At 39.5% G+C, this 21,325-nt stretch overlaps 1 protein-coding gene across 1 annotated transcript in view; it reads right to left on the bottom strand.

Moving 5' to 3' along the window:
• Window positions 1–403: 403 nt before the first annotated feature.
• LOC124552559 (sorting nexin-4-like) overlaps window positions 404–21,325 on the bottom strand; it is a 77,781-nt gene continuing 56,859 nt past the window's right edge. Inside the window, exon 9 of the mRNA XM_047126881.1 lies at window positions 404–480. Coding sequence (XP_046982837.1) covers window positions 430–480 — 51 coding nt within the window. The 3' untranslated portion in view covers window positions 404–429. The remainder of the gene's footprint in view (window positions 481–21,325) is intronic.

The following is a 21,325-nucleotide window of genomic DNA, read 5'->3' as shown; positions in this document are numbered from 1 at the left end:
ATAACTGTTCATTAAGATCAAGTATTGACTAAAATACATGGATCTTTTCGACCACTCAATTGATATTTTGCAAACATTATTAGCATTGAAATAAAGAGGTCTTTAGCAACAAGAACTAAATGCAAAATAATATTTTTACAAAATGGCCTCAGGGATCATAATGAATATAATGGTTATTGCAATTAAATGGTCTACATTAAGTCACACATATACATCATATAAAAAAGTGCTGATTTTTGTAGTGTTTTCCTCTTCCCCTATAAATTACAGAGATATCACACAAATGTAATTGCACAGTATCCACATTTAGTCTCACTCAGTTACAGTTGTGCTATACTGATTACTGTAGGCAGCCCTGACATGCACACAGATCAGTTGATAGTGCCACGAAAGATCAAATTTCCTCATTCTTACTTTCCTCAGTTTTTATTACGATGTCCAGTAGATCTTTTCCTTCTGCATATTACAACTGAAGTATTTCTGGATAAAAAACAAACAGAGGTAAACTTTAATGGCAGATGTTACCAGCATGGTCACTGTTCTTTCTCTCAGTGAGAACAACCTCCTACTTTCATCATATGAGAACTGAAGATTTTCCCTTTTTGTGTGTAGGTGAAATACTTACTATATATACGAGTGATGTATCTTAAGAATTTATACACTTGTACTTGCTCAACAATAGAACTCTTCCTACAAGTGATAGGAGGACATTTTGTTTCTTCATAAAATATCATTGACATGGACACAGTAACACACAGAATGAGAACTATATATCTGGTGATACAATAATATTTACAATTTTAGTGGTGATGTTTTTAAGCAATAAGGTTATGAGCAATTCAGAGTTTTAACATGTTTGTAGTGCATTTGTCAATATTAATTTCATAATACTGGACAAACTCCAAACAAAATAGCATGACACAAATGTTATTAGCTACCTTTTTACTGTCAAAAGTGAAGCATGAAATTCCAAAATGAGTACAATGAAGACATAGAAAAATTGATGTAAGTAAAATGATTTTAGGAAACTGTGTTCTGGTCAGTTTCATTTCTTTAGTTTGTTCTTTTTATAGTTTGCTGTTGAAAATTTAAGTAATCTAATATATGTGAAAAGTGTTGATTTCCAGCTTTTCAAATTCTCTTGCTGCAGTTTCCTGAGACATTAAAATAAGTTTTTTTGTTACTATATTACAAATATTCTAATTGTGTGAAGAATGTGACCTGTCTTGTAGTATGTAGTGTGTTTTAAATGCAATGCAAGGGATGAGCCTGAAGTAGTGAAAATATATAAGAACAGTCTTGTTAGGTAAATGTCTGTTCTAAATTTATAGTTCCCAAAATGTGTTCCTAATGTTATTAAGTCATCTGCATGTAAAGAACTGAAAAGTAAATTTAAGACTGAATTATTCACACACTAGGAAACCAAATGATCTGATGGTCTCATAAACAGAGGATTACTGTATCATGCATTTGCTGTAACTTAATTTTTCTGTCTTTACCTTCCCCCCCCCCCCCCCCCCTCTATCAGTGTCATCATTTGTTGAACTTTAATTTCTTCCCGTAGCTACCATTTATGAAAACAAGCATTTCCTCATTTTGGCTCTCCTCTCCAACTCCTTATAATTTCATCTTCAGTGTGTGTGTGTGTGTAAATAGTTATGCCATGCCATCACAGACTGGTTTCCTATTGTAATTTCAAAATAGCTTTAAAGACATTTTAGGCTCATCCTCACTTACTAAGGCAAAAAAAGAAAAATGAAGGAGCAGTATCACCGAAAAAAAAAAAATTAATTTAGCAGAAAGAGCTGGAGTGTGAGCATGGTAATATTTTTGTCTCAAGATTATTCATGCAAATTGTAGAATTAACAACAGACATTTCAATCCATGCACCGTATGTCCTCTTTCAGTTAGTTTCCACAAAGTTCTGGACACATAACTATTAATGCCATTATCTCGCATTGGCCATACAGTTAGTGAAATTAAACTTCTCTCTATGCTTTCCCAACAACTGAATCCCACAGTCCTATAAAACTTTGAGTGAAATTTCTTCAGCTCTGCAATCTGCTCTTTTTAAACACCATTACAGTTTCTAGCAATACCACTTTTGAAATAATACAATTTTCTTATCTGAGCTGAGATAATAAGTCCTCGCTTTGTGTTCTTTTCAATCCCTCAAGACACAGAAATATCAGCTGCAACAAAAAGGTATGGCCAAACATTCAGGAAATACTACTGACACGCACAAAAAGGAAACGTGTCACACAGGTGTTAATCAGATAATTTGTAGCAGCTGTTGCTCCTGTCGAAACTGAAGTAATGACAATCTTGTTACTGTTGAGCACAGCAGTAAGGATGAAGAGCACAAAAGATTTACTCATCCTATGCAGTTACTTTAGTACTGATGCCACCAACTCTAGTGTGCAGCTTCTCACTAATTTCTTGAAACATATCTCAACCTTACACTAAAAGACAGATCAGACATGTTGCACATAGCACAATAACTTACAGAACTTTTTTATTTTACTTCAAAGGGTTAGACAAAATATTACCAAAGTTTGGTCAGTAGATCAGCTTTGTGGGACATTCCACATAAGCACCTTCATTTTTCTTCTGCCAAGAATATAAATTTTTATTATGTATGATCAAACACTATATGTAAATAAAAGTATTTGTTACATTCCAATAAAGACTAGTTTGATACAAATGAGCTGTATTAGTTCATTTCCTGCTCAATAAGACAGAAATTGATACCAAAAGAAACTAAAAGGTTCAAGAGACTTTTCAGGTGTCAAATATTTATGATATATATATGCAGACTGAAGCCACGAATGAAAATTTGTTACAAGGCCAGGATTCGAACTCGGATCTCCTGCTTATTAGGCAGATGCGCTAACCACTTCACCACCCTGGCACAGTGGCTTTGCAGAATTGGACGGACTACTCAAACACACCTCACTCCTCAGTCCATATTCCCATTCATGCCTCAGCCCACTTCATATTCCCCACTTGCTCTGACAGCATTACACAGGTTCTCCAACTACATTGGAACAGCACCTCAGCAGTAAACAAAACAAGGGATCCTTCTTGGGGGAAGAGGTCCCTGTAACCACATAATTTCATTTCATTGAAGTGCCCATACCTAGATATCAAAACAGGATCCACCATTTTGTTTGCTGTTGTGGTGCTGTCCCAATACAAATGAAGAGACTCTGCAATGCTGTTCAAGTTAAGGGGAAATACAGGGTATACTTAAAGTTTGGGAACACTTTAAATTATTTATTGCACAAGATCTAAACATTGAACAGATGTCATAGATATTGCATTTTGAAGAGAAACTCTGAAAGTCTTTTCCACAAACATTCAATATGCAAACCATGAATGGCCCGGCAGACGTCAATATGGTAATCAAATTCTTGCCATACCCGTCCCAACATGGCATCGTTGACTGTGGCAGTTGCTTCCCATATTCTCTCCCGGAGCTCTGCTACATCATGTGCTATAGGTGGTACATACACCAGATCTTTAACATGTCCCCACAGGAAAAAGTCACATGGCGTGAGATCTGGTGATAGCAGAGGCCATTTCATTAAACAGCTGTCCCCTTCTGTAGCACAGCCGATTCGTCAATGCGGCAACTCAGTGTTCAGGTACCCACAAACTTCACTATGAAAATGGGGTGGAGCCCCATCCTGCTGAAAGATAAACGGAGATTCCAATTGAATTTGAGACATCAGCCATTGCTGCAACATGCCCAAGTACGGATACCTTATGAATGCCTCTCATTTGCACTCCATATTCTCTTCACTCGCACTTGGATGTCCGCTTATCTTTGCCAGGCACAAGCAACCCATCATAATGAATTTGTTATGCCAGTGGCAAATGGCCTTCCTTGTTGGTGGCTTCTTACCATACTTGGTTCTAAACATCCATTGAACAGCTGTAGCAAACTTGTTTTTGTTGAACTCCAACAGACAGAAAGCTTGCTCCGCACCTGAACTCGGCATGTTTGTGACTAGCACTGATTATTGGCAAATTACGAAACTACACTGTGGTGGTATACATAAAAAAAAAAAAAAAAAAAAAAAAAAAAAAAAAAAAAAAAAAAAAACTTTCAGGGTTTCTCTTCAAAATGACATATGTATGATATCTGCACAATGTTTGGTTCTTGTGCAATACATAATTGGAAGTGTTCCCAGACTTTATGTACACCCTGTACTACGTGGGCTGAGGTGTGATATAAATTTGGATTGAGAAGGGAGACTTGCTATAGTGGTAGTCCATGCAGTTGTGAAAAGCTATTGTGCCAGGGTGACGTAGTGGTTAATGCATCTGCCTTGTAAACAGGTGACCTGCTTCAATCCTGGCCTTGGTATAAATTTTCATTCGTTGCTTCAGTCTGCATATATACATCATAGAAATTGATATGTTTATTACAAATGAATGTAACAAAGTTAGCCAGAAAGCCAGCAGTTTATGAAAAAAGTGCTGAAATTTCCTTTTATGTCAATCACTTGCAGTTTATGCACTACATTGGGACAAAAACAGAAATAGGTAACAGGTACTTGCGTGTCTAGCTACAAAGGATAATGTTTCACTGCATGCATGAATTTTCTATTCTTTAATCACCCTCTCTCTTTCCCTCCCTTCCCTCCCTCCCCATACTTCCCACTGTATGATATATTAGGGTTTCCTCACATTCCATTCGCTTACAGACTGTGGAGAGAATGATTGCTCAGTGCCTTTGTGAGTGCTATAGTTAGTCCAGTGTGGTCTTTACAGTGCTTTTGGGAGCAGCACATCAGGAGCTGAAGCATGTTCCTACATTCCTCAATAGTAGTTCTTGAAAATTTGCAAATAATACGTGCCAGATAGGGTTGATAGAAGAGATAGAGAAGATGCAATGGAGAGCAGCGCGCTTCATTACAGGATCATTTAGTAATCGCAAAAGCGTTACGGAGATGATAGACAAACTCCAGTGGAAGACTCTGCAGGAGAGACGCTCAGTAGCTCGGTACAGGTTTTTGTTGAAGTTTCGAGAACATACCTTCACTGAGGAGTCAAGGAGTATATTGCTTCCTCCTACGTATATCTCGTGAAGAAACCATGAGGATAAAATCAGAGAGATTAGAGCCCACACAGAGGCATACCGACAATCTTTCTTTCCACGAACAGTACGAGGCTGGAATTGAAGGGAGAACCAATAGAGGTATTCAAAGTACCCTCCTACACAAACCTTCAGATGGCTTGCAGAGTATGGATGTAGATGTAGACGCAGATGCAGGATGATCTTCAAGAGTTTGCAAGTTCAGATCTTTCAATATTTCTGTTATGCTCTCCTGTACCCTCTCTGTGTACATTCAGTATACCACTCCTAACCCTTTACGCATCAGAATGGCCTAGCCAGCAAAACAATGAAATACATGTCAGTATGTACTCTTTGAGAATAGTAATCAGTAAAACTGCTCAATTTACTATGTATTTCCAAGTCCAGAATGTGTGATGATAAACATTTACACCAAAGAATCAGGAGCACAAAATCATATATAGTAGTTTTACTATTATAGTTTGAAAACATCTGCAGGAAATTATCAATGAGAGTTTCTGTTACACACATATGCCCTCAAAAGGAAGGCAAACCCCAAAGGAAAGAGGTTCACATCCATCTTTAGATCATGCAAATCAATCTACATTTGGAGCTACATCAGTACCAGAGTCAACTTCACAACTTTTATAAAATTCTTCTTCAAGCACAGTGCAAGCCATCTGTAGTCAAGCTGTTTACTTTCACGCCATTCGTAAGAGACAGCAAACAGTCACATCCCCTCTTCAGTAATATCATATCGACCAGAGAAACAATAATTTTGTTTTTCAGGTTCTACGTTCATGTCAATAGCTACTCGCTTGATTCATTTTGTCCAGGTTACTTAGAATATACCTCCACTTTGTTGCAACCATTTCTTGGTTTTTTCATGCTAGCTGCAAATTAGATCTTAATAGTTTTCATACATTTCCACCTTACCATTGGATCACTATGGCATAATGTGTTTAGGTCCCATTCACCATATTGGATTTGAATCTATGCATCTGGCAGCTGTTTTATTCAATGACATACCGTCAACTGGTGGTGTTTCATTATGACTGAAAACAAATGTTGGGTACCAAGTTATGAGTCTTTTAGCTCTAATGTTTTAGTTATATGATACCAATATCTTAATATTCTTATGTAAAAGTTTTTAAAGTTTTTCAAAAAATAAAAATAAATAAAAATCTTAAAATAATTTTAGAAAATTATCATATTATATTTGAGGATGTCACAGGGTTGTTATTCCTTCTTAATTTATTGTTACACAGCTGTTCTCCTGAAAATGTGGTAATTAGTGATATGAAACCAGTAATGATCTAAAAGTAAAGGACTACATACAGCTGAAACAGTTAATTAACATCCAACTTGTAGCTGTGGTAGTCTTGGTTACAAGCTTGTCAAGTATAGTAGTATTTGAAATGGCACAGACAGTATTAAATCATCTGCATTGGTCTGCTCCAAGTTCTGCACGCTCATCTGTAACATATTCCCAGTAGTTCAATACACAATTAGTCAGAACTCCATCTGCCGTCAACCTACACCATATCCATCACATCAATTCTATAGATCTAAGAAAAAAATTCATGGATGTCAATACAACCCCACTATATATAAAAACCAACCAAAAATGAGTAAATAGTACGTCTATTACAGTTGAGAATGTGGATAAACTATTTTCATCATGTTGCACATTTTCTGTAATCATCCTACATCTGCACTGTTGGTAGAAATAATTCATATTATCTCAGCAGCTGACACATTTGATATAATCTGTGAAACAATATTATCTGAAATTATTAACTCTTCATTAGAAGAAACATTTCACACTATATATTCTGCAAAAATTGGAAGTAACTAGGAACTGAATTCACGATAGTATAATTGCTTAAATGAACGATGTCGAAGAAAACTAACTGTATACATGCTTACACATGACTCCCAGATTGATTTTATCCTTTTTGATGTAAGAAACTTTCATGTGAATTAAACTTACCATTGTTTATATACAAGGTAACCTCGGGTTGTTGGCATTTATTCAGTGCTGTTTGGACACGGCTTGGGTGGCTGGGTAAAACTTTTCTTTGTATTGCAATTTTGGGCCACATATAGAGGAACTTCATAAAAAACAAGGGTTCCTATATTTAATTATCTTTTTTGTTAATTTACTACTCACTTGCTTATGAAAGGTCCCCCAGTATTAAATTACCACCATTACACAAGGAAACTCAAGCCCAAAAATAATATTTAAACCTGCCACGAGCCATCCCAAAGTGCTTACATTTTATTATCTTGGCTACGAGAATAGAAATCTCTGATCAAATACTGTTGTGTTTATTATTTTTTGCGCTTTAGTGAAAGGATTTCAATACTATCACTGGTATTTACAGTTTGAAATTGTATCACTTTTCACTTCGTGAAAACATTAACTGACTTTCCCACTTAAAACGTCATAGTAATTCAGTCTCCTTTTTTTCATATGCAGCAGTTAAGGCTCATATGGCTCTAAGCACTATGAGACTTAACATCTGAAGTCATCAGTCCCCTAGACTTAGAACTACCTAAACCTAACTAACCTAAGGACATCACACACATCCATGCCCAAGCAGGATTCGAACCTGCGACTGTAGCTGAAGCGCCTAGAACTGCTTGGCCACCGCAGCCGGCACAAGTAAGGCTAGTCAGCATTAAGCAGATGAAAAATGAACATCTCAGGGTCTTACGTTGGTGTCTAATTTTTATGAAAGAATATTTTAGAGGGTAATATGAAAAGGTGCGTATTTTCCAGTTAATTTGATAATTTTGACACCAAACATTTATGTTTATATTCCAATCCTTCTTTAACATTTTAAAATGTTTTGAAGCACCTGTGCTAGCAGAATAGAAATGCAGAAAACACAAGTCCAAAAACAATTTACTGGACTCACCAAATCGAAACAATAATACAATCTACATTGACAATTACTTAATAAGCTGTGCCTTCGGTCCATGATAGATCAACAGAGATATAGTTTTCAAATCCATCCACAAATGTTATGCATTGTCTTCTTGTAGGCTCCTGTGAAACATAGTAGTCAGTGCCACACTTAAGCATGAAAATGGTTCTGTGCATTCCTTTGTGCTCGAGAGGTGTCTTATCTAGTGAACTCTGATCATCGAATGATGAGCCTGTCCTAAACTTCTCACATGACATACCCAGGTATGTACCGCATTGCCTTGTACAGTATTGTTTGAATCATTAAATACCGGTGCGGTAGATGGGAATAAAAGGAAATAGCAGAGCACATTGTACACTGATATCAAAAAAGTTTGGGAAATTGCATGGAATGTTACATTAATATGCGTTCTTTCCAAAATGTCAAATGGTACCAACACCACAAAGTATTATTCAATGTTCCCTGCTTAGACGTCTGTACTTTTGGTTCTGGCATGAATTCACAATTGAGTTTCATTGCTGCTGCTGTGGCATGTAAATCTTTCACACACACAATCAGGTGTTCTACTGTGCTTGCGGGTATGGCTAGTGATATACTTGCATCAGTGCCACACTGCCCACCCTCAGTGCTGATGCTCAGTTTGGAGTCCACTGCTATACCGGTTTGTTGTACAGTGCTACAACCCACACATTCCTAATAGACAGCTGTCGCCTCCACTTTATCCACCAAGGCTGTCAAAGACAAATCAGCCATAATAAATGCAGGAAAGCTTCTGGCTAGTCATTTATCTCCAACAGATCTTGTTTCTCATAATAGTGTAATAGTTTATGTAATCAACTCTCTGAAGTTAATATTATTTAATTAATTCAGTTTTAAGGACCTCAATTTTGAGAAGCTAACAAATTTTATGCTTGCTTACCTTGAGCCTCACCCAAGTGTGCCACAGCGCAATGAAATCTGTCCACCAAAGCCAGAATGCCACGTTGGAGGGGAAAGAAAAACATGGTCTCAACATGCTCTCTACATGCTGGAACCATAGGTGCAGTCATTTACACCGAAAGGTGGGAAGTTTTACATTTCTGAAGTTCCTACCTTGAACTGTAGAGGCTGTATGAGCATGTGAAGAGCTTGCCTCTTTATTAACATACAGCACTGCTGAATGTTGAGGCGACTTTGTGGCTTTGATTTGATCATAGTGCTGCCGGTGTATTATCCGAGACATCTTGTTAATCATGCTGAGGTCACCACTTTAGTTATCCTATTTAGCATGAATGGAAGGAGTTAAAGGAGAGTACACTGACCACACATGAAAAATTACACACTATAATTTGTCTGAAAAACAAATTACAACATCTGCACATTAGCACCAAAATCAGCTCATTAACACCAAAATCGTGCATAAAACAAGAACAAATAACTATATCATCAAGATAACAAACACTGAAAAAAACAGGTCACTGCAGTTTCTGTCACTCTGATCAATATCACTTGTCGCTGCAGACCAGTCACCATTGTTGCATCTTCCTTTGACACAGCATCGAAGAGACAAGCACCAACAATGACGCACCTAGAGGCAAGGCTAGACACAGCAGGGCAACACATCTATAGTCTGCAAATCATTGTGAAGTCATGGCAGAGGGTACATCCCATTGTACCAGCTGTTTGGGATTTTTCCATTCTGTTCACACATGGAGCACGGGAAGAATGATAGATGAAATACCTCCATGCATGGTGTAATTAGTTTAAATGTTGTTCTGTGTTCCCTCTGTGAATGATATACAGAGAGGTCCAGAAAATATAAACACTCTTTGATAGTCAGGGTTGATTGTACAAAATGACATACCATTAAAACTCACATGAGGTGAAGGTTATTTTGTTTGTTCAAAGTGACACTCATTAGCAGCCAAACGATCTTGAAGCCACTGAACTGTTGACCAAACTACAGCTGTCAGTGTTGCCAGTGTCATACCTGCACAGAACACCTTGATGGTTTCTCATAGCTTGTTCATAAACATTTTTCATACTCTGGTGAGTATGAATGACTCCTCTTCGACCTTGCCATCATCCGGGTAGATTTTCATCCATTGTGGTAGTGAGCCGGAGTGCCATCTTGTTTTAGATAAAATCTTCTGTTTCCAAACACCACTCAGATTGCAGGTAAAATTAATGTTTGCAACATATGAATCATGTGATGACACAACACCACGCATTAATAGCCAGTAGATTAACATTTGTCCACATGAGAGGGAGGATGTTTAGGAGCGCAGCACTCGCAGTTGCGGCAGTTTATTGTACCTTTTAATTTGAATAGTGCCTCATCAGACCAGATAACCAACTCTGCATACCGTTCATCCTTACGAAGCATGCCTTCAAATCACTTGCAGTACTCCATCATTCGATCTGGGTCGTTCTCGTTCGTGCAGCAATCTTGGAATGTACACTTTCCACTTTGCAACCTTCAGAATTTGTCATACACTCGATCGGCTTATCCCGCTTTCTGGTGCAACCTGCTTCACAGATTTTTGAGGTAGCCTAGCAAAATGTTGCAACACAGCAGCACTGGGCACTGGACTTCAAATGACAATCTTACTTCATTCAATGCTGCACCGCCATCTGCTGCAAAACGTGCATCAGGACCTGCTGAGAAAACATGCAAAACTGCAATGATGTCATTTCCAAAGATATCAAATATCAAAGAATATGTACATTTTTCTGCATCCCTTTGTATAGAGAGTTTTAGTATATTCCTTCCTCAGTCATTATTTAAAGTCTGCTCTTGAAACTTTGTAAGTAGGCTTTCTTGGGATAGTTTATGTCTATCTTTGAGAGCCTGCCAATTCAATTTCTTGAGCATCTCTCCAGCTGTCTCCCAAATGGGTCAGATAATCCTGTGACTACTGGTGCTGCCTTCTCTGTATAAGTCCTGTATCCTCTGTTAGTCCTATTTGCTATGGGTCCCACACATGTGAGGAATATTCTACAATGGATAACATGAGTGATCTGTAAGCAATTTCCTTCATATACTGATTGCAGTTCTCCAGTATTCTACCATACACTGAAGTTTACCACCTGCTTCACCCACAACTACGCCTATGAGAGTGTCCCATTTCGTATCCCTACAAAGTGACACCCAGATATTTGTGAGAGTTGACAAATTCCAACTGTGATTCACTGATGTTATAGTCATAAGATAACACTTTTTTTTCCTTTTGTGAAGTGCAGAAACTTGTTTCAGACAGTATTTGATTATCAATAACTGTATCATCTGCAGGAAGTCTGAGACTACTATTCTTGGCAACGTCATTAATATACAACATAAACAGCAAGAGTCCCAACACACTTCCCTGGGACATACCTGAAGTTACTTTTACAGCTGACAACAACTCTCCAGCCAAGATAACATATCGCATCATCTGCCCTTCCACAAAATCCTCAATTCAGTCCCAGTTTCACTTGATACCCTACACGATCATACTTTCGACAATAAGAATGGATGAGGTACTGCTTTTCAGAAATAATGAAATATTGCATCTAGCTGACTGCCTTGATCCACAGCTTTCAATGTGTCACATGAGAAAAGTGCGAGTTGGGGATTGCATGACTGATGTTTTTGAAATTCGTGCTAGTTGGGATGAAGGAGGTCAATCGATTCATGCATCTGAGGTCAGAACATGTTCTAAGATTCTACACCAAGTCAATGTCAAGGATATTTAAAGACAGTTTTGTGGATCATTCCTACTACCCTCATTGTAAATAAGCATGACTTGGGTTTTCTTCCAACTACAGGTCACTTTTGGTTTGAGGGATCTATGCTAAATTACAGTTATTCAGCTGTTTCTTCAGACACTAACACTTATTTCACTCATCTTTTTAGTTGTATGAGGGTTAAACTGGGACACTTCTCCTGATCCACGGCTGTACATAGATATTTGAAAATGGGGTTAAACATTTCAGCTTTTGCTTTGCTACCCTCAGCTTCAGTTCCTGTCTCAATCATATGTGACTAGACACTATGGTACCACTAACAGCCTTTTCATATGGCCATAATTTCTTAGGGGTTTTGTGAAAGACCATTACACAATATTCATTTTTTTCAGAGAAGTCTCGGTTTCATCCAAGCACACGATGGATGCATTTGTGTATCAATGCTCCAAGAACCACCATTATCATTAACACACTGCATCGATCACTGTCATCTTGAAGTGAGGTTACATATACAAGCTTGCAAAAATGTTTACAAAGTTGGTGGTGGAAGAGGGTATATGTGTAAGCATATGGGTGAAACCCGAGAATGTGTAAAATGTGACTCTTAGGGAAAATAGAGACTTCTGCATACAAACAGCCCAGGAATTATATCCTATGTTATAACACCATGCCGCACAAAATAGTACAGAAAGAGCTTACCATACACACCCGTGTTGCCTGTGGCTGAAGTGTTAATCCCAAACACATCATTCAAGTTTCCATGCTAGAAGAGAGGAGAAAAATGTGTGAAATTTCAAAGTCGAAAAAAATGTGTTCATTGTGGCTGGGACCTTCTTATTCTTAAAGTCTATGGATGCTACACGGTTCCAAATGCAGTCATAGAGCTACAAATTCTGCATTCCATTTGGTATGCTTCACAGAAATTTGAAAAACTGAAGATACGTGGATCACCATGGTACAGTCTTAGGCTCCTAAAAATTGATTCTACCAACCAATTTAAGGAAGGTTTCTTGAGATTTAATTGGGACCACTTTGAGCTCCACAGCTGACTGGCATTAATATTACACTGAAGTGACGAAAGTCATGGGCCAGCTACAAGCACATATACAGATAGTGGTAGTATCACATACACAAGGTATAAAAGGGCAATGCATAGGCAGAGCTGTCAATTGTACTTAGGCGATTCATGCGAAAAGGTTTCCAATGCGATTATGGTTACACGATGGGAATTAACAGACTTTGGACACAGAATTGTAGGAGAAGTAAGATGCACGAGATGTTCCATTTCGAATTGTCAGGGAATTCGATATACTGACCCCCACAGTGCCAATAGTGTGCTGAGAATACAAAATTTCAGCAATTACCTCTCACCTTTGACAACGCAGTTGCAGGCAGCCTGACTGAGAGCAGGGGTGTTTGCATAGGGTTGTCAGCGCTAACAGACATGCAACAGTGCACGAAATAATGGCAGAAATCAATGTGGGATGAACAACGTACACATCCGTTAGTACAGTGCACCGAAATATGGCGTTAATGGGCTATGGCAGCAGACAACCTACACAACTGCCTTTGCTACCGGCACGACACCACCTGCAATGTCTACTGGGCTCGTGGGATCAGTTGGACCCTAGATGACTGGAAAATCTGTGGCCTGGTCAGATGACTCAGTTGGTAAGAGCTGACGGTGGGGTTCAAGTGTCGTGCATACCTCATGAAACCATGGACACAGGTTGTCAACAAGGCACTGTGCAAACTGGTGGTGGCTCCATTAGAGCGTGAGCTGTGCTTACATGACATGGGCTGGGCCCTCTGGATGATCAGCTACTTGGAGATCAGTTATGGACATCACGTTTCCAAACAGTGGTGGAATTTTCACGGCTGATAATGCGCCATGTCACCAGGCCACAATTGTTTGTGACTAGTTTCAAGAACATTCTGGACAATTCGAGCAATTGGTTTGGCCAAACAGATTTGCCAACCTGGATCCCATTGAACGTTTATTGGGGCACAATTGAGAGGTCAGTTCATTCACAAAATCCTGCACAGGAAATACTTTCGCAATTATGGATGGCTATAGAGGCAGCGTGGCCCAATACTCCTGCAGGGGATTTCCAACGACTTGAGGCCACACCACATCAAGTTGCTGCACTATAGTAGGCAAAAGGATGTCGGACACGATACAAGGAGGTATCCCGTGACTTCTGTTGCCTCAGTGTAACGATTAAGCAGACCCACCACAGCTATGTTACAGTCAACTTCATTCATTAGAACATCAGTTGCTGAGTCATGATTTTAGAGGCAAAATCTGGAAATGATGGCCATACAAGCATTCTGCCAACTGCCTGGCAGACGTGTGGCAAGCAGTAAGTACCTGGAACACAGTATGTTGTGTGCTCACCACGTTTCTGTCAGGTGGGCGGCAGCATGTTTACATGGCCATCATTTACAGATTTTATGTCTATTACATAACACAACTAGTACTCTTAAATCTCTGGCATAATTCGGCCACCTGATCTAAAAAACAAAACTTGTTATGATATAATAAATAACAAGGTGTATACATGGAGGTGAAAAGAGATTCCTGGATTTCCCAGTTAAAAATACACTTTTCCTCAGGTGAAAATACACTACACCCTGGGTGAAAGTACGTTTTTATGTATTAAGTTACAATACACTTTCCCTAAAAGCTGTAAAACTTGCCAATCCTTTGAATGATACAGGTTTTACACACCAGCATAGAACTTCCCGACACTTTACAATATGAAACCCAGCAAAAAATGCATTTTGGAAGGATCTTTGATGTGCGGAAACATGTACACTGCATATTTTCGTGTTATGGGAGTATTAATACGAATTCCACCAAATACAGCATGGTAATTTCCGAAGCACTGAAACCGAGAATGTGATGTGGTTTTGTTAGCCAGCCATAGCTCATGTTAAGTGATCTCACCAGCCAATGACAGCAAATTTTCAGAGCATAGGATATGATGTAGTTGGCACTACTCACTATTAAGTAGTGCAAACACACAGATATCAGACACAAAGTAGCTACTACCCAGCGAAAGTGAGGAAACAGGAGCAAATCAACCCACAATGTACAACCACCAAACATTTCCAACTTGTCTTAAGTCAAGGAAGAGTTTTATATATCGGGCAGTACCATTAGAAGGCCAACCTGAGACCTGCCGCCTACCTTTTTGATTGGACACACTGCGAAAAACAAACCTGCACCCCAAAAAGGAACTCTGAAGATAAGCAGTGTGAATGTGGAGAGAGAGAGAGAGAGAGAGAGAGAGAGAGAGAGAGAGAGAGAGAGAAGGAGAGAGAGAAGGCCATTAAAGCTGCAGAGTTTTGGAAGAAGAGAATTTAGACGTTCTTGCCAGGACATGTAAAGTAAGTACACAAACATGAAAAGTTAATGCTTTAAGTTACTATACATTACATACAGTATAGTTATAACAAAAACCTAAGCTTTCACATATAATATTTGTCATCCCCCGCCCCACTAGGGTATGGTTAGGCTGGATCCTAAGCATGATTATAAATTTCAATTTCTAGGTTACCTAGCTGAATAAATGAGCCTTTGAGCACTTTTCCACAGGAAAGTCAAATTGCTCAAGTACTCACCTCACACTTTTTTCTTGAGAACAATTATACACTCCTGGAAATGGAAAAAAGAACACATTGACACCGGTGTGTCAGACCCACCATACTTGCTCCGGACACTGCGAGAGGGCTGTACAAGCAATGATCACACGCACGGCACGGCGGACACACCAGGAACCGCGGTGTTGGCCGTCAAATGGCGCTAGCTGCGCAGCATTTGTGCACCGCCGCCGTCACTGTCAGCCAGTTTGCCGTGGCATACGGAGCTCCATCGCAGTCTTTAACACTGGTAGCATGCCGCGACAGCGTGGACGTGAACCGTATGTGCAGTTGACGGACTTTGAGCGAGGGCGTATAGTGGGCATGCGGGAGGCCGGGTGGACGTACCGCCGAATTGCTCAACATGTGGGGCGTGAGGTCTCCACAGTACATCGACGTTGTCGCCAGTGGTCGGCGGAAGGTGCACGTGCCCGTCGACCTGGGACCGGACCGCAGCGACGCACGGATGCACGCCAAGACCGTAGGATCCTACGCTGTGCCGTAGGGGACCGCACCGCCACTTCCCAGCAAATTAGGGACACTGTTGCTCCTGGGGTATCGGCGAGGACCATTCGCAACCGTCTCCATGAAGCTGGGCTACGGTCCCGCACACCGTTAGGCCGTCTTCCGCTCATGCCCCAACATCGTGCAGCCCGCCCCCAGTGGTGTCGCGACAGGCGTGAATGGAGGGACGAATGGAGACGTGTCGTCTTCAGCGATGAGAGTCGCTTCTGCCTTGGTGCCAATGATGGTCGTATGCGTGTTTGGCGCCGTGCAGGTGAGCGCCACAATCAGGACTGCATACGACCGAAGCACACAGGGCCAACACCCGGCATCATGGTGTGGGGAGCGATCTCCTACACTGGCCGTACACCACTGGTGATCGTCGAGGGGACACTGAATAGTGCACGGTACATCCAAACTGTCATCGAACCCATCGTTCTACCATTCCTAGACCGGCAAGGGAACTTGCTGTTCCAACAGGACAATGCACGTCCGCAAGTATCCCGTGCCACCCAACATGCTCTAGAAGGTGTAAGTCAACTACCCTGGCACGCAAGATCTCCGGATCTGCCCCCCATTGAGCATGTTTGGGACTGGATGAAGCGTCGTCTCACGCGGTCTGCAAGTCCAGCACGAACGCTGGTCCAACTGAGGCGCCAGGTGGAAATGGCATGGCAAGCCGTTCCACAGGACTACATCCAGCATCTCTACGATCGTCTCCATGTGAGAATAGCAGCCTGCATTGCTGCGAAAGGTGGATATACACTGTACTAGTGCCGACATTGTGCATGCTCTGTTGCCTGTGTCTATGTGCCTGTGGTTCTGTCAGTGTGATCATGTGATGTATCTGACCCCAGGAATGTGTCAATAAAGTTTCCCCTTCCTGGGACAATGAATTCACGGTGTTCTTATTTCAATTTCCAGGAGTGTACTTTTTGCTATCGTTATTGCATAATTTGTAATCTATGAAAGACCTAAAAATAAATATGAAAACTCTTCTTGAAGCTTGGCCTTTTTTTAGGATGTGATACTTTTTATATCAAACACAGATGCACCAATAAAATTTTAAAAAACGGCATAAATGGCTCTTCTACTGGGCCAGAAATTTTTCTAAGTGGCTGGTCCTCAAAGTGCTCAGTTTTGAATATGAATCAAGTGCTCCAAGATTCAAGAAATTCATCATTCTCACCTGTAATGTAATTCATATTCCATAAAAGAAAACTGACTTTGAAAATAATGCTTCTCATATAATTATCCACAGTATTTTCCTGCGACCCGTTAGGAAAGTAAACAGTTGTGACATCACACTCATCAAATGCAGTTTGTTGTTCCGAAGTACTGCATAGACTTCATCCTAATGGCTTTGACACATTTTGCTGTCAGCAGACACTTGTGTGTGCACTCTGCTTTATTGTAAATGGTGCATCTTCTTTGCAAGTAAAGTTTTAGTTTGGTGTTATTCTATTGTTTATGTTTTATTGCTGCAGTATTATTCTGCAGTAGTGGGCTAAAGTAAAATTCTCTGTTCAAGTAACTCCTTTCCAGTCATAATTACAAAACTCAAAATTAAAACAATCCAAAATTCCCGGAATTCTAAAACATTCACAGGTTTTCCCACATTCTTCATGGATGAAAAAATTCATGCTTTTTCCTGGGGTGTATACTCCCGGAATAAATGTATGTCAGTACACCTGTGTGGGTCTCATTAATCATCATCAATATTTGGGAGATTTTCCACATTCATCTAATTCTATATTAGCTCGTAATGGGTCATTTACGGACTGTGACTGTTGCCAAGTTCTGAATGCTATTGTGGGTGGCAGTGCCAGCTTGCCAATGTCCACAGGGCTGAGATTATTCTCCAGCCTGAAGGTAATGGGCTGGGTTCCACTAATCTGGCTAACGTGTGATGGTCTGGCATGACAGGGTGGTCTTCAACAGCATTTTGCGTACTCAATGGCTGGTGATTCCTAGTACCCTTTGGAAAACAAACATCTGAAAGTGTCATCAGGCAGCAGCACTTTACAGATGTACTCCGAACATTAGCAGGAATGGGACAGTTGCAGTGAATACTTTCTGCTCTGGAGACCGACTGGCCGAAATGTCAGCACATGAAAATAATGTCGTGGAGTCATGGGCAAGCTCGTGAAATTGTGAGCTGGGGGCCAGTGAAGTGGGTTTTTGTATATTCATTTTCTTGTGCATTGGAAATGTCATGATCCGTTGCCAGTTTTCTAGGTAGATGTCTATTTTAGCGAGCATACAGACTGTTGAGTAAGAAGCCACATAACCGTGTGCAGCAACTGGTTTGCTACAGGAGTTGTGTAACAGATGAAGCAGGATTGCAAAGGGTTATTAGAAGAAGAATAAACTAAGTTTTGCCACAAATGGAAAATGAAGTATAGAGTTCTCGTGTGTCCTTACCTGTCTGACTTAAGACTATATTCCTGTGTTGTTTACAGAAGAGAGGGAGAAGCTGGTGAGAGTGTGTTATCCAGTTCAGTGGTCACAGTGGGGAGCTTTAGAAGGTAGTCAGATTGCTACAGGGCACTGAATAGCATTATAGAGGAAGTGCTGGAATGACCCAGTACAGGTGTAGGAGGGCCTATAAATTACACAGTTCTGCCAACATACATTTGGGAGGAAATCTACGAAGCGGTGTCTCACACAATTTGCCTCACACACCAAATGGCACTAAGAGTTTTTGATTGGTTGTGGCAGTAACAGGACTTCACCAGACTCTACAGAAGCTAATACTGTACCTTTTAAAAAACATGATCAGCTTTACTTCTAAGCAGCTGACACTACAAAATTTAAATCGTAAAAGTAATGGAATAAATCCATTAATGTGAAGTTTTATAAGCAAACAAAGTGTTAGAGATGGCAACATAGTTTAATAAGCTTTTCAAAAAGTTTATTCTTTGTTTCTCCACTTCAAGGACTGTTAAGAAGGCAGTTTTGTTAATTTTCCAACTATTCTAATTTTTTTCCCCTATTTCAGATGTTTAGTTCTCATTTTCAACTTATGAGTATGAGTAAATTATTTTTGTCATATTTTCTAGCTTTGTTTCATAACAAGGTAGATACAATGCATTTAATTATATGAGGCTGTAATTGCAGATCACTGAATCTAAGAAGTGGCATCCACAGTCACATTAATTACATGAAGAGATATACTTTGCATATACGATCAAAATATGCATACCTTTTGGATACCAGAGAAACCTACTTTAAAAATACTATGCACATAACTATCAAACTCTTGAGGTACGATAAGTTGTGTGTACTTTTCATCAAATTTAGGTCTCGAGGCAAACCATTATCAGTCCGTTACATCAAAACTCCCAAGATTCAAATCTTGTCGCCTCTTGGAAAAATTTCTACATGGGCCCATGCATGTAATATTTTCAGCCCAACAAATAAATGTTGAGCAAATGACATTTTCCACATTGTAATGATTACGATTATGATCAATGTAGCTAAAGACCAAAAAGCCAGCTTTTATTTTTTCAGCTCAAAACAATACCATTAACATAGCATGTATAACAGGTTTTTATAACAAAGTTCAAACTAATCTACAATTCAGGTACCAGTATAGACAATACTGACAAAGTAAACAGTATAAAACTATTGAATGTGAAACAGTGTACATGGGCAGACACAAGGACCCCGATCTCCACAACACAGCAACTGTTGCGAACTGTTGCGGCAGACTGTCGCCACGTTCTGCTATCCAGCTGGGAATCGCATTGTTCCCCAGCATATAGAAATGTGCAAAAATGATTTTTGCAGGAAAAAATCTGGGAAAGTAAATTCCAGTACTCGAGAGCAGATTCTCGACATCCCAAAGTGCTTTATTGAAAGCAGCACCACAGTAGCGTTTTTTTACATGGCTCACACAAATATTTCTTCAAAGTTCAATGAAATACATTTACACCATCACAATGACATAAAAGTGTTTAACATATGCAAATGTCTTACAACAACAGTTTGAACTTCACCAAAGCTGCAAGAAAATAAGCACATACTGCCAGTGTTACAAATTTCAAAGGCTTTATAATTTACAGAAACACGTACAAACTATTTCATAAAGAGACTTCTGATGAACACTTATACAGAACTGACAAAATTTAGTGCAGCATTTCAAATACATATGTAACAAAATGAAATGCCTGTGAATTTATGCAAAAACCAACTATGTATTTCATACAACAATAAAGAACAGCTGCTTCAAACTACATATTTCTTAAAGGAGTAATTGTGTGTTGTAAAGAAACTGGCAAGATATGAAACACATGAATAGTGTCTAAGCTTTTGCCAGTTTCCTTACTACACACAAGTACCCTTTCAAGAAAATTGTTTTCAGCATAACAGCAAATATTTTCACTACTTATTATTAACTATAAAATGTATTAAGTTTCCATGTGAATAATGATAAATGTTACAAACGTAGTGCACAAACAAACACCACCTCATGGATGAATGATGAGTTTTGGGACCAAATATTGTCCATGTTTCAGAGCAAACAAATGTGAGGCAGAAACACACACTTAGAAACACAAAAGCTCCAATATTTCTTGCTCATTTCAGTGTTTTACAAATCGGTTTTCATGAAATCCAGTGTCTAAAAAAGACATACATATTTTGATGAATGGTTCACATGTACATTGAAACAGAAGTTTTTTTTTTTTTAAGGAAATCATATATAATTCTCGATGGTAGTCTTAGGACTTTCTGCAAATTGAGAAAAAAATGTATAGGCTAAAGGTTTTAACATTGCATGTTCTGTTCTTATGTCTGATCTTCGTGTAGAAAAGCAGGAAGAACTGTTTCACATTGTCCAGGCCTCCAATGCCTTTTGCACAAAGCAAATGCTAGCCGAACAAACACCAGATCAATATTATCTATAGGAGTAAACTTTATAATATTAAAATCTGCCTATGAAGCTCAGCAGTCAGTGTGCGTGGCTTCTATGCAGAGTGCCCGGGTTCGATTCCTGGTGCTGCCGTGGATATTCCCCAGGTGGGAGGATTGGAACAGGATTAACTCAGCCTTGTGATGCCAGCTGAGAAACTACTTGAGTAGTAGCAGCTCAGAGACAGAGAAAGCCAACAGTGGCTCGGAGAGTGGTGTGCCGACCCCACGTTCCTCCGTATCGTGTTTCATGACGCCATTGCCAGTGGACAACATGGCAGTCAGTCAAATCCGAATTGGCCCATCATGTAAGGATGCAGAGCTTCACTTTTGTTTTGCTTAATATTACAAGTAAAAGCTGGCATTCCATTTTAAAAGAATTACTTCAGCTCATCAATAAATAAAAATATGACATTGCCAACTGTGTGACAAATAGTCACACTTTAATGCAGAACCACTTCTCAACAATCTCGTTTAGATATCTTTAAGCATTTAAAACATATTGGGAGCGATATATAAAACTGAATCAGTTGTACTCATG

Source organism: Schistocerca americana, chromosome 10 (genome assembly GCF_021461395.2).
Source record: "Schistocerca americana isolate TAMUIC-IGC-003095 chromosome 10, iqSchAmer2.1, whole genome shotgun sequence".
In the NCBI taxonomy this organism is placed as follows: Eukaryota; Metazoa; Arthropoda; class Insecta; order Orthoptera; family Acrididae; genus Schistocerca; species Schistocerca americana.
This window is presented reverse-complemented; position numbering and strand designations above follow the sequence as displayed.